General features: G+C 42.3%; 1 protein-coding gene across 3 annotated transcripts in view; it reads right to left on the bottom strand.

Moving 5' to 3' along the window:
• LOC128687820 (calcium/calmodulin-dependent protein kinase type II alpha chain-like) overlaps positions 1 to 15,519 on the bottom strand; it is an 897,132-nt gene that overhangs the window by 400,393 nt on the left and 481,220 nt on the right. For all 3 annotated transcript variants that reach the window (XM_070083804.1, XM_070083805.1, XM_070083806.1), the window contains one exon: positions 6,302 to 6,361. In XM_070083804.1, the coding sequence (XP_069939905.1) occupies positions 6,302 to 6,361 (60 nt within the window). The remainder of the gene's footprint in view (positions 1 to 6,301; positions 6,362 to 15,519) is intronic.

Genomic DNA, 15,519 nt, shown 5'->3' with positions numbered 1-15,519 from the left:
TGCGTGGCGAAACGTTTCCCTAATAAAGATACCCAAGTGTTGTACATGTGCCTAATTTATCAACCTGTCGGTCCTCTGAACCATTTATCTACATTATTTCTCTTGTTTTGAAAGTTCTCAATACCCACCCCGTCATCTTCCTGGCTGTCATGATCTCTGTCTTATGTACTTTGAAAGAAAGGTCAGCTGACATAATTATTCCCAAGACTTTCATGTTTTCCTTTCGTTCTGTTTGGTGACCCTCTTGAGTTTTGTATACAGTGTTCCCTTTGAGTTCTTCATTCTTTCCATACCTAAGCAGTTGGAACTTACCAACATGGAACGTCATGTTGTTTTCCACTGCCCACTGGAAAAACTTACGTCTTCCTGTAATTTTTCAGTGTCTCCTACAATAGTGACTTTCATGCTTATTTTAGTATCATCTGAAAATGATGACACGAAACTGTGGCGGGTGTTTTTGTCTATGTCTGCTATGAGGACGAGAAACAGTAGAGGTGCCAGGACAGTGCCTTGGAGCACTGAGCTTTTTATCTCGCTGATGCCGGATTTCGCTCTGTTTCCTATTACTTTCTGTGTTGTATGTGTTAGGAACCCGAAAATCCATCTGCCTACCTTCATACACTGAGAAGGTTAGTGAATATTCACAGTGTATGACTCAAGGTTAGTGAACCTTCACAGTGTATGGTTCAAGGTTAGTGAACCTTCAGTGTATGACTCAAGGGTTCAACATGGATTATACAGTTCTCCTTGCCACCTCATAGTGTATGCAGTTATTGTCTCTAGACTGCAGTTAGTCTCCTTTATGTACACTAACTACAGTTGTTATTAGGAATTTTATATACTGTGTGTTGATGCCTACTAACAATCTTTCAAGGACCCGCGTCCTAATTTATATGACTACGTTAATTTAACCTAGGCTAAGTGATTAATATTTATCGAGATGCCTTCTTGAAAGAATATTATTGGCTAAGTTGTGGTGGCTTTTATTATCCACATAGTAAAGCAAACAAAAGCAATTACAGTCTTGTTTGTATAAATTAATATAAATAACCAAGTTCATAGAACTGGTCTTAGTTTTTTCACTTGGTTTAGGAGTCAGTGGCTACAAACACTCAAAGATCTAATTAGGAAGTTACTGTATATTTCTTGATTTTGGACGAGTGGTAGCGAGAGTCATAGATTTATTTTCTGGTATATGTTTTCACTATACTGTACACTGCTGAGTAAGACATATGAGAACGTGTCTAGTGTACTCTCTGTGGACTGAACCAAGATGCCCTCCATCGAGCAACTTTACCAGCAGCTTAAGGAGGAATTGAGGGTAGCGAAGGTTGACATACGGTGATTGAGGAAAACAAGAGGATGTGTAGTAGTCCTGTTGCGAGTCCTCAGGTCAAGAAGGGAACCTGGACAGTGGCTGGACAGCATGGAACGAAGTTGATGATCAAGAAGACGAATGGAAAGGTAGAAACGATGAAGAAGAAAGAGACTGCTGTGGAAACATCTAATGCATTCTCTGTTGCTACCCAACGAATGGGAGTCGACTACTGGGAACGTCACGACGAACACCACCAAGGAAGGTAAAAATAGTTGTTGGAAATAAATGGTATAAAATACCGACACAATGGAAATATAAACACATATGCAGTATAATGTGATCCTTTATTGACAACGTTTCACCCACACTGTGTGGGTGAAACGTTCTCAATAAAGGATCACATTATACTGCATATGTGTTTATATTTCCAAAAATAGTTGTTGTTGGGGAGAGCCAAGTTAGGTATATAGATAGGGCCTTCTGCTTGAGGGACAGGAGTAGGAGACAGAGGGTTTGCTTTCCTGGGGCTGGGATGGAGGATATTGTTAGCCGGTTTGACATCATAAACGGCAATGGGATCAATCCTATTATCTGCCTCAGTGCTGGAGGAAATGACGTAGGCAAGCGTAGAAGTGAGGATTTAGTTAGAAGGTACAGGACAGCAATAGACATAATTAGGAAGAAGGGGGGGCACACTGTTATATGTGGCATTTTGCCAAGAAGAGGTGTTGGTAATGAATGGTTGTCCAGAGAAATTGGTATTAATTGTTGGCTGGATAAACACTGTAAGGATAATGCAGTACCATTCATTGACAACTGGGACAACTTCTATGGCCGAAATGACATGTATGCCAGGGATGGGGTTCACTTATCCAGGGCAGGTGTGGGTTTTCTTGCTAACTCAGTTGAGGGGGTTGTTAGGACTTTAAACTAGGATTAGTTAGAGGTATGGGTTTAGAAATGATAAATCATGAGTATGGATATATTGACTTAGGCTTTGATATTAAGAACCTTAATAGGAAAAATGTGCAGAAGAAGAAACATATAATGGTATTTTATGCTGACAGTCGAAGTGCAAGAAATAAGATTAATGAACTACGTTTGGTAGCATGTGCTGGGAACTTTGATAGCATTGCATTAACTGAAACGTGGTATGACTTAAAAGAGTCGGGATATGATTGCTGAGTGTAATATTCAAGGGTTTAAGTTGTTCAATGTGGATAGATGTAATGGGAAGGGGGGAGGAGTTGCATTATATGTACGAGAAAATATTAACTGTTGCATAAAAACAGGAATAAAAATAGATGGAACAGCAACAGAATCTGTTTGGGTAGAGTTTGTAGGTCAAGAAAAGCTAATTCTAAATGTAATATACCGACCTCCAGGCTTGGATCACGATAGAGGGAGACTTCTTTGCGACGAAATTGTTAGGGCTTCTAGACACACTAACAGTGATAGTAGGGGATTTTAACTTTAGTCAAATTGACTGGAATTCTTTGACCGGTAATCTGGAGACCAGTGACTTTATGGAAACAGTTCAGGACTGTTTTCTGAAGCAGTGCGTAACAGAGCCTACCAGGGGTAATAATTTGCTAGACCTAGTCTTGTCAAATAAGGAAACACTCGTAAATAATCTGGAGATCACTGAAGAGCTTGGCGCAAGTGATCACTGGGAATACAAGTTTAATGATAATACGGTAAAAATCCCCGATTTTCGTTCTGCCGATTACAATGGACTTAGGGAACACCTGTCTAATCTCGACTGGGGGTTATCTAGCTAATGATTTTATTGACGATGATCATACTTATGATTACGAAGGGATCTGCGTTTATGATTTTTTTCTTAATAATGTACACCGTGCTCAGAGTATATACATTCCCCAGAGAGAAATTAGGTCTAATAATAATGATCCCAAATGGGTTAACAGAGGCTAAAGCATCTATTAGGGGAGAAAAGGGGAATTTATAGGCGCATCAGAAGGGGAGAGGTTAACCTTACTGACCAATATGTTCAGCTTAAAAGAGAAGTAAAAAAGGGGATTAGAAAGGCTAAACGTGACTATGAAATTAGAGTTGCTAATGAATCAAAGATCATTCCAAAGAGGTTCTTTCAAGTGTATAGGACGAAGGCGAAGGAAAAAGTAGGACCTCTGAAAATTGGGAATGGACAGCTGACAGATAACGAGCTGGAAATGTTTTCCTTATTTAATGACTATTTTCTGTCAGTTTTTACACAGGAAGACATAAATGAGATTCCAGAAATTAACAATTATTCAGTTCCTGATGAATTCAAATTAACTAACATTACTGTCACGAGGGACATGGTTATCAAACAGATAGACAAACTGAAGCAAAATACGTCCCCGGGGCCCGACGAGTTGTTTTCCAGGGTACTTAAGGAATGCAAGATGGAACTTAGTCAGCCATTAACGAGTGTGTTTAATGCATCCATCCTTCCTGGTGTTATGCCATAGTTGTGGAAGACGGCTAATGTGGTTCCTATATTCAAATCAGGGGATAAGTCCACTCCTTCAAATTACCGTCCAATAAGCCTGACATCTATAGTGGGCAAGTTATTAGAATCATTTATAGCTGACATTGTTAGAAGTCACCTTGAAGAGCATAATTTGATTAATGGCTCTCAGCATGGGGTTCACGAGAGGTCGTTCCTGCCTGACAAATTTACTGACGTTCTTCAACAGAACTTCTGAGGCAGTTGACAGTGATAAAGAATATGATATTGTATATTTGGATTTCAGTAAAGCCTTCGATAGAGTACCTCACAAGAGACTTAATAAAAGTGGCAACTCATGGTATAGGAGGTAAAGTTATAGCATGGATAGAGCCATGGCTTACCAATAGAAAGCAGAGAGTTTCCATTAATGGGGTCAAGTCTGAATGGGGATTAGTCACCAGTGGCATTCCACAAGGATCAGTTTTAGGCCCTCTCTTGTTCATAATTTACATTAATGACCTTGATGAAGGGATTACGAGTGACATGAGTAAGATGATACAAAGATAGGCCGTATAATTCATTCTGAGGAGCATAGCAATGAACTCCAGGAGGATTTGGACAAATTAATGTCTTGGTCTGAAAAATGGCAGATGAGAACATACAGAGAAGAATGACTAAAATGATTTACTGTGTAAGGAATCTCCCGTATGAAGATAGACTTAAAGCCTTAAATCTCCACTCTCTGGAGAGACGTAGAATGAGGGGAGATATCGCTGAAGTGTATAAGACGATGATGGGCATAAACAAAGGAGATATTAATAAAGTACTGAGGGTGTCGAACCAGGTAAGAACCAGAAATAATGGATTTAAATTGGATAAATATAGATTTAGAAAGGACATAGGTAAGTACTGGTTTTCTAACAGTTGTGGGTGTGTGGAACAATCTTCCCAGTAGGGTGATCGAGGCTAGGACCTTGGGTAGCTTTAAAAAGAGATTGGACAAATATATGAGTGGAAGGGGCTGGGTTTGACTGATATCATTGAGTACGGGAGTAAATTCTTGGGTAGCTATGGGTAGAGGTCGTTTTGATAAAGACCTGCCTTGTATGGGCCAGTAGGCCTTCTGCAGTGTTCCTCCATTATGTTCTTATGTACAACAGATAGATATCCTTATTGTTGATACGTTTCTCCTAAACAGTAGGCTTCTTTAGTCAAACAGAGGCAGCAGGTGTAGTTGTGAAATGAAGATGTAATCAGTCCATTAACCTTACAGGTTCACTAACCTTGAGTATTTGAGATGGTCAGTCCCTCAGCCTAGAAAAGAGTTAAAGTCTATGGTCTGGAACGATATTAAGGTAAAGCATGAGAATGAAGTTTTAAATCCCGCACATGTTTTTGCTGCATCATAGGAAGGTATCATCTCTCTATCTCTCTCTCTCTTCAGTTTGGTGGTGGGACCTGACTGCCTTAGCTTCTCGAGAAGGAACTTCCGAAAGTACATACGCTTTCTCTCAAACTCAGTAATCTTTAAGACCCACAGAACTAATACCCAGACAACACATTTAATACCCAGAGATGTAATTTAAAGTGTGTATGGCCCAAGCCAAGCCCCCAAGATGATGGTTGTCCACACACTGATGGAACACCACCACAGATCAACATGTGACCAACAATCCACTGTGTCACTCTTGTGTTCTCTGATGAGGAGCTCAGTTGGAGGTCGAAATATACAAACTTTCCTGTTATTGTCTTCAGGTGGGTTACAACCTTCCATTGTCTTCATTATGCTTTGATGCACCAACATACATGTCTATGTATTGTATGCATGATCAACTAAAATATATATGTTGGTATATACAAATAACTAAGTAAACTGTAATAAAACATGGTGAGTGTGTATACTGAGTAATTATGTACTAACACAAGTACCGTAAATACAGTGTAGGTATTATTAATAGATAATGTTAGAACAGATGTATGGGTGTTAATAATGATTACGTGAAGAGTGGTTGTAGCAAAGGTACTGCTGGATGTACAGTGGTTGTAAAGGTACTGCTGGATGTACAGTGGTTGTAGCAAAGGTACTGCTGGATGTACAGTGGTTGTAGTAAAGGTACTGCTGGATGTACAGTGGTTGTAGTAAAGGTACTGCTGGATGTACAGTGGTTGTAGTAAAGGTACTGCTGGATGTACAGTGGTTGTAGTAAAGGTACTGCTGGATGTACAGTGGTTGTAGTAAAGGTACTGCTGGATGTACAGTGGTACACACCTGCTTATCAACAGCTGTATTTTCTACATTAAGTTCCGAATTCATCACTACAGTGTATGTAAAGACATGTGGATGCAACAGTGTTATGTATCTAACAGACGTGGATGTAACAGGTGTGGATACAACTGATGTGGATGTTGCATATGGCAGGTGTAGGTATAATTGAGGTAGATGTAACAAGTGTGTAATAAGAGGGGTGGAGCGAGAGGTGGGGCCGCAACACCTGCATAAGACAACACCTGCACAAAACGACACTTACCTATGTTTGGGTGTTGCAACTTTCTGCAGATTCTAGCCTCCCTCTCCAGCTTCTGAAAATCTGAAAGATAAATAAATATTTATAATGTTTAAATTCCCAGTGGATAAATTTATACTTTATTATTATTAAAGCAACAATACTACCATTACTACACTAATAACTACTACTATACTACTACTACCATTACTACACTAATTACTACTACTATACTACTACTACCATTACTACACTAATAACTACTACTACCATTACTACACTAATAACTACTACTATACTACTACCACCATTACTACACAAATAACTACTACTACTATACTACTACTACCATTACTACTACTGCAACTTCAACTGCTGCCACTATACAACTACTACGGTATTAATCACTGGGATGTACCTGAACTACCATTACTAGTAATAATCCATCTACCACAAGCACCATCACTACTACTACTACTACCCTTAACTTCCACTACAGCCACCAACACTTGATCAAACGTGTAACTGCGTACAATGAGTACTTAGTACTAAGTGTAGCAGCCTCTCAACAAAGCAGGACCAAGACTGATCTGAAGGCCTGGTGGGGCTGAAGGATGTATTTGTTAGGAAGGTTATGTTAGAGTGAAGATATTCACTTAGTTATCAACGCCACCGCAGAGAAGAGCATTTTAATCGGAGGTGTCGAGCTCAAGACAAAGGGCCGGCCAGTTTCCTCTTTACCACAGCCAGGTTGTGCCAGCAAAAATTTTCACTTCGTTCTGTTGGAATGTTCAGTAAAGACAGTTTTGTGGTCAGATGATCTACCAGAGACAAGAGGTTGGCAAGTGACTGAGCCTTCAGATGGATCACTCGCTACTGGGTGAGATGCGAGTAGGGAAGTCAGCAGTTTTCGGATGTACAACACAGCAAGTTCCTCAGAATCCCTCTGTATAACTCGATCATGATTCACGAAATCGTAATAACGCGATTGCAAATAAATCACAGAACAAATGGAGGCTTGAACCATGACCTGCGAGTTTTAGGATTCACCGGCCATGAGTTCAAGTCCCACCTGTTCTGTGAATTTTACCTCAATATAAGCTGTTGGTTGAGGTCACCAACGATTACATAATGTGGATCTTTACGTTGAAGCAGAAGGGAGTCCACATTTCCCATCAGAAATCTGTACCTCCTAGTACAGAGGTACTAGAGTTTATGTACAGCTTGAACATCATTTTTAGGTGGCTAGGAATGATAACATGAATGAGCTAGATATCTATACTTCTAGAAAACCATATGGCAACGTCTTCTTCTTGACTGTCTCCTAGCATCCATGACGTATAGCCGGCAATTATGTCGTCCAAAAATGTCAACAATGGCGATTATGTCAGGGCGAAAAGTGTACACGAAAATGTTCATGAAGTCACTGACATTGGTAAGATAAGATTTCGTTCGGATTTTTAGCCCCGGAGGGTTAGCCACCCAGGATAACCCAAGAAAGTCAGTGCGTCATCGAGGACTGTCTAACTTATTTCCACTGGGGTCCTTAATCTTGTCCCCCAGGATGCGACCCACACCAGACGACTAACACCCAGGTACCTATTTGCTATTAGGTGAACAAGACAACAGGTGTAAGGAAACGTGTCGAAATGTTTCCACCCGCCGGGAATCGAACCCGGGCCCTCCGTGTGTGAAGCGGGAGCTTTAGCCACTACTTAATTATGAAGGAATACACGTGTTGACACAGCGTTGTAACAGCGGCCAGGATTGCTACACGAATTGACTGATTTATATTAAATTACTAAGATTTAACTAAGGACCAGATAATAACTACGCAAGGAAAATTATGTTAGTACTTATCATTTTCTCTGACGAAGAATATAAAAATGCTAATCGTGATTAGTTGCAGAGGTACGATAAAGCTCACGGTTCAGGGAGAGTGACCTAGTAGCGACCAGGAGCTTGGACTCGACCCCTGCAACCTCAACTAGGTGAGTACAACTAGGCGAGTACAATGTGATACCTGTATTTAACCTGACTCACTCTCTCCCCCACGTAACGCAAGGTAATTAACACCGAGACACACACACACACACACACACACACACACACACACACACACACACACACACACACACACACACACACACACACACACACACACACACACACACAGTAACTTGGACATTAGCACGACATCACAATCCGGTGGCTTTTCCATTTAAATTCAGATAACAGAAACAATATATATGGTTCATGGTTCAGTCTCCATACCACACTGGTTCATGGTTCACTCTCCACACTACAGTGGTTCATGGTTCAGTCTACACACCAAATTGGTTCATGGTTCACTCTCCAAACTATAATGGTTCATGGTTCAGTCTCCACACCACACTGGTTCATGGTTCACTCTCCAAACCACACTGGTTCATGGTTCACTCTTCACCTCACACTGGTTCATGGTTCACTCTCCACACCACACTGGTTCGTGGTTCACTCTCCACACTACACTGGTTCGTGGTTCACTCTCCACACTACAATGGTTCGTGGTTCACTCTCCACACTACAATGGTTCATGGTTCACTCTCCACACCACACTGGTTCATGGTTCACTCTCCATACCACAATGGCTCATGGTTCACTCTCCACACCACAATGATTCATGGTTCACTCTCCACACTAGACTGGTTCAGTCTCCACACCACACTGGTTCATGGTTCACTCTTCACACCACAATGGTTCATGGTTCACTCTCCACACCACAATGGTTCATGGTTCACTCTCTACACCACAATGGTTCATGGTTCACTCTCCACACCATATTGGTTCACTCTCCACACCACATTGGTTCATGGTTCACTCTCCCTACCACGCTGGTTCATGGTTCAGTCACTCCACACCACACTGGTTCATATTTCAGTCACTCCACACCACACTGGTTCAGTCACTCCACACGACACTGGTTCATGGCTCCCTCTCCCCACCACACTGGTTCATCGTTCAGTCACTCCACAATGCACTGGTCCATGGTTCAGTCACTCCACACCACACTGGGTCACGGTTCAGTCACTCCACACCCCACTGGTTCATGGCTTACTCTCCCCACAACACAGGTTCATGGTTCAGTCACTCCACACCACACTAGTTCATGGCTCCCTCTCCCCACCACACTGGTTCATGGTTCAGTCACTCCACAACACACTGGTTCATGGTTCAGTCAATCCGCACTACACTGGTTCATGGTTCAGTCACTCCCCACCACACTGGTTCATGGTTCAGTCACTCCACAACACACTGGTTCATGTTTCAGTCACTCCCCACCACACTGGTTCATGGCTCACTCTCCCCACCATATTGGTTCATGGTTCAGTCACTCCCCACCATACTGGTTCATGTTTCAGTCACTCCCCACCACACTGGTTCATGGCTCACTCTCCCCACCACATTGGTTCATGGTTCAGTCACTCCCCACCACACTGGTTCATGGTTCAGTCACTCCCCACCACACTGGTTCCTGGTTTACACACCACACTGGTTCATGCACACACCACAGTGGTTCATGGTTCACACACCGCACTGGTTCATGGTTCAGTCACTCCCCACCACACTGGTTCATGGTTCAGTCACTCCCCACCACACTGGTTCATGGTTCAGTCACTCCCCACCACACAGGTTCATGGTTCACACACCACACTGGTTCATGCTTCACATACCACACTGGTTCATGGTTCACACACCACACTGGTTCATGGTTCACACACCACACTGGTTCATGGTTCACACACCACACTGGTTCCTGGTTCACACACCACACTGGTTCATGGTTCACATACCACACTGGTTCATGGTTCACACACCACACTGGTTCCTGGTTCACACACCACACTGGTTCATGGTTCACACACCACACTGGTTCCTGGTTCACACATCACACTGGTTCCTGGTTCACACACCACACTGGTTCCTGGTTCACACACCACACTGGTTCCTGGTTCACACACCACACTGGTTCCTGGTTCACACACCACACTGGTTCATGGTTCACACACCACACTGGTTCATGGTTCACACACCACACTGGTTCATGCTTAACAAACCACACTGGTTCATGCTTCACAAACCACACTGGTTCATGGTTCACACACCACACTGGTTCATGGTTCACACACCACACTGGTTCATGGTTCACACACCACACTGGTTCATGGTTCACACACCACACTGGTTCATGGTTCACACACCACACTGGTTCATGGTTCACACACCACACTGGTTCATGGTTCACACACCACACTGGTTCATGGTTCACACACCACACTGGTTCCTGGTTCACACACCACACTGGTTCATGGTTCACACACCACACTGGTTCATGGTTCACACACCACACTGGTTCATGGTTCACACACCACACTGGTTCATGGTTCACACCACACTGGTTCATGGTACACACATCACACTGGTTCATACTTCACACACCACACTGGTTCATGGTTCACACACCACACTAGTTCATGGTTCACACACCACACTGGTTCATGGTTCACACACCACACTGGTTCATGGTACACACATCACACTGGTTCATACTTCACACACCACACTGGTTCATGGTTCACACACCACACTGGTTCATGGTTCACACACCACACTGGTTCATGGTTCACACACCACACTGGTTCATGGTTCACACACCACACTGGTTCATGGTACACACCACACTGGTTATGTTTCACATATCACACTGGTTCATGCTTCACACCACACTGGTTCATGGTTCACGCACCACACTGGTTCATGGTTCACACACCACACTGGTTCATGGTTCACACACCACACTGGTTCATGGTTCACACACCACACTGGTTAAATGGTTCACACACCACACTGGTTCATGGCTCACTCACCACACTGATTCCTGGTTCACACACCACTGGTTCATGGTTCACACACCACACTGGTTCATGGTTCACACACCACACAGTGCTTCGCTACGTCTTGCTCTCGTTATTTTAAATTGCATTCTGAGGTTACGTAAAACTTTAATAGTTATACACTAGTCTATCCTATGGTAAACTAAGCTACATGTTGTACACTGTGGAAACTAAGCTGCATTTTGTACACTGTGGTAAACTAAGCTGCATGTTGTACACTGTGGTAAACTAAGCTGCATGTTGTACACTGTGGTAAACTAAGCTGCATGTTGTACACTGTGGTAAACTAAGCTGCATGTTGTACACTGTGGTAAACTAAGCTGCATGTTGTACACTGTGGTAAACTAAGCTGCATGTTGTACACTGTGGTAAACTAAGTATGTAAGCTATGGTAAACTGGTTCACGACAGTAAGGTCACCCACACGATATAACCAGTAGTTATGTACTGGTTCATGACAGTAAGGTCACTCACAGGATACAACCAGTAGTTATGTACTGGTTCATGACAGTAAGGTCACCCACACGATATAACCAGTAGTTATGTACTGGTTCATGACAGTAAGGTCACTCACAGGATACAACCAGTAGTTATGTACTGGTTCATGACAGTAAGGTCACCCACAGGTTATAACCAGTAGTTATGTACTGGTTCATGACAGTAAGGTCACCCACACGATATAACCAGTAATGTACTGGTTCATGACAGTAAGGACACCCACAGGATATAACCAGTAGTTATGTACTGGTTCATGACAGTAAGGTCACCCACACGATATAACCAGTAGTTATGTACTGGTTCATGACAGTAAGGTCACCCACACGATATAACCAGTAGTTATGTACTGGTTCATGACAGTAAGGACACCCACAGGATATAACCAGTAGTTATGTACTGGTTCATGACAGTAAGGTCACTCACAGGATATAACCAGTAGTTATGTACTGGTTCATGACAGTAAGGTCACCCACAGGATATAACCAGTAGTTATGTACTGGTTCATGACAGTAAGGTCACTCACAGGATATAACCAGTAGTTATGTACTGGTTCATGACAGTAAGGTCACCCACAGGATATAACCAGTAATGTACTGGTTCATGACAGTAAGGTCACCCACAGGATATAACCAGTAGTTATGTACTGGTTCATGACAGTAAGGTCACCCACACGATATAACCAGTAGTTATGTACTGGTTCATGACAGTAAAGACACCCACAGGATATAACCAGTAGTTATGTACTGGTTCATGACAGTAAGGACACCCACAGGATATAACCAGTAGTTATGTACTGGTTCATGACAGTAAGGTCACTCACAGGATATAACCAGTAGTTATGTACTGGTTCATGACAGTAAGGTCACCCACAGGATATAACCAGTAGTTATGTACTGGTTCATGACAGTAAGGTCACTCACAGGATATAACCAGTAGTTATGTACTGGTTCATGACAGTAAGGTCACCCACAGGATATAACCAGTAGTTATGTACTGGTTCATGACAGTAAGGTCACCCACAGGATATAACCAGTAGTTATGTACTGGTTCATGACAGTAAGGTCACCCACAGGATATAACCAGTAATGTACTGGTTCATGACAGTAAGGTCACCCACAGGATATAACCAGTAGTTATGAACTGGTTCATGACAGTAAGGTCACCCACAGGTTATAACCAGTAGTTATGTACTGGTTCATGACAGTAAGGTCACCCACAGGATATAACCAGTAGTTATGTACTGGTTCATGACAGTAAGGACACCCACAGGATATAACCAGTAGTTATGTACTGGTTCATGACAGTAAGGTCACCCACAGGATATAACCAGTAGTTATGTACTGGTTCATGACAGTAAGGTCACCCACACGATATAACCAGTAGTTATGTACTGGTTCATGACAGTAAAGACACCCACAGGATATAACCAGTAGTTATGTACTGGTTCATGACAGTAAGGTCACCCACACGATATAACCAGTAGTTATGTACTGGTTCATGACAGTAAGGACACCCACAGGATATAACCAGTAGTTATGTACTGGTTCATGACAGTAAGGTCACTCACAGGATACAACCAGTAGTTATGTACTGGTTCATGACAGTAAGGTCACTCACAGGATATAACCAGTAGTTATGTACTGGTTCATGACAGTAAGGTCACCCACAGGATATAACTAGTTATGTACTGGTTCATGACAGTAAGGTCACCCACAGGTTATAACCTGTAGTTATGTACTGGATCATGACAGTAAGGTCACCCACAGGATATAACCAGTAGTTATGTACTGGTTCATGACAGTAAGGACACCCACAAGATATAACCAGTAGTTATGTACTGGTTCATGACAGTAAGGTCACCCACAGGATATAACCAGTAGTTATGTACTGGTTCATGACAGTAAGGACACCCACAGGATATAACCAGTAGTTATGTACTGGTTCATGACAGTAAGGTCACCCACAGGATATAACCAGTAGTTATGTACTGGTTCATGACAGTAAGGACACCCACAAGATATAACCAGTAGTTATGTACTGGTTCATGACAGTAAGGTCACCCACAGGATATAACCAGTAGTTATGTACTGGTTCATGACAGTAAGGTCGCCAACAGGATATAACCAGTAGTTATGTACTGGTTCATGACAGTAAGGTCACTCACAGGATATAACCAGTAGTTATGTACTGGTTCATGACAGTAAGGTCAACCACAGGATATAACCAGTAATGTACTGGTTCATGACAGTAAGGTCACCCACAGGATATAACCAGTAGTTATGTACTGGTTCATGACAGTAAGGTCACCCACAGGATATAACCAGTAATGTACTGGTTCATGACAGTAAGGTCACCCACAGGATATAACCAGTAATGTACTGGTTCATGACAGTAAGGTCACCCACAGGTTATAACCAGTAGTTATGTACTGGTTCATGACAGTAAGGTCACCCACAGGATATAACCAGTAGTTATGTACTGGTTCATGACAGTAAGGTCACCCACAGGATATAACCAGTAATGTACTGGTTCATGACAGTAAGGTCACCCACAGGATATAACCAGTAGTTATGTACTGGTTCATGACAGTAAGGTCACCCACAGGTTATAACCAGTAATTATGTACTGGTTCATGACAGTAAGGTCACCCACAGGATATAACCAGTAGTTATGTACTGGTTCATGACAGTAAGGTCACCCACAGGATATAACCAGTAATGTACTGGTTCATGGCAGTAAGGTCACCCACAGGATATAACCAGTAGTTATGTACTGGTTCATGACAGTAAGGTCAACCACAGGATATAACCAGTAATGTACTGGTTCATGACAGTAAGGTCACCCACAGGATATAACCAGTAATGTACTCGTTCATGACAGTAAGGTCACCCACAGGATATAACCAGTAGTTATGTACTGGTTCATGACAGTAAGGACACCCACAAGATATAACCAGTAGTTATGTACTGGTTCATGACAGTAAGGATACCCACAGGATATAACCAGTAGTTATGTACTGGTTCATGACAGTAAGGTCACCCACAGGATATAACCAGTAGTTATGTACTGGTTCATGACAGTAAGGTCACCCACAGGATATAACCAGTAATGTACTGGTTCATGACAGTAAGGTCACCCACAGGATATAACCAGTAGTTATGTACTGGTTCATGACAGTAAGGTCAACCACAGGATATAACCAGTAATGTACTGGTTCATGACAGTAAGGTCACCCACAGGATATAACCAGTAGTTATGTACTGGTTCATGACAGTAAGGACACCCACAAGATATAACCAGTAGTTATGTACTGGTTCATGACAGTAAGGATACCCACAGGATATAACCAGTAGTTATGTACTGGTTCATGACAGTAAGGATACCCCCAGGATATAACCAGTAGTTATGTACTGGTTCATGACAGTAAGGTCACTCAGAGTTGTGTTGCACAGTAAAGCTTTACTCAAGGTAAAAGTTAATAATAAACTAATCAAGACCTACGGCCTATCTTAATTAAAGCCACATTTCAATTGTACACTGTCAAGATTGCTTGAGTCAAGGTAAACTCTCGTTGTATTAACAGTGAGCTGTTCACCTCTGAGCGTATATATGGTGAGGAATATACACCTTTCTGTATATATACACTGAGAGGTGCGTACCTGAGGGTGTATATACCCTGAGTCAATAAAAGTGTATACAACATCAACCCTGACACCTGGATCACCACCAGTGTTGCTAAGACCCAGATAACTACTGTTGCTCACTTGATACTGGTGCTGTGCAGCTGTCAGTGTTGTATTGGCATCCATTG

Source organism: Cherax quadricarinatus, chromosome 10 (assembly GCF_038502225.1).
Source record: "Cherax quadricarinatus isolate ZL_2023a chromosome 10, ASM3850222v1, whole genome shotgun sequence".
In the NCBI taxonomy this organism is placed as follows: domain Eukaryota; kingdom Metazoa; phylum Arthropoda; class Malacostraca; order Decapoda; family Parastacidae; genus Cherax; species Cherax quadricarinatus.
Note: the sequence above shows the minus strand (reverse complement) of the source record. Positions and strands in the feature narration are given on the sequence as shown.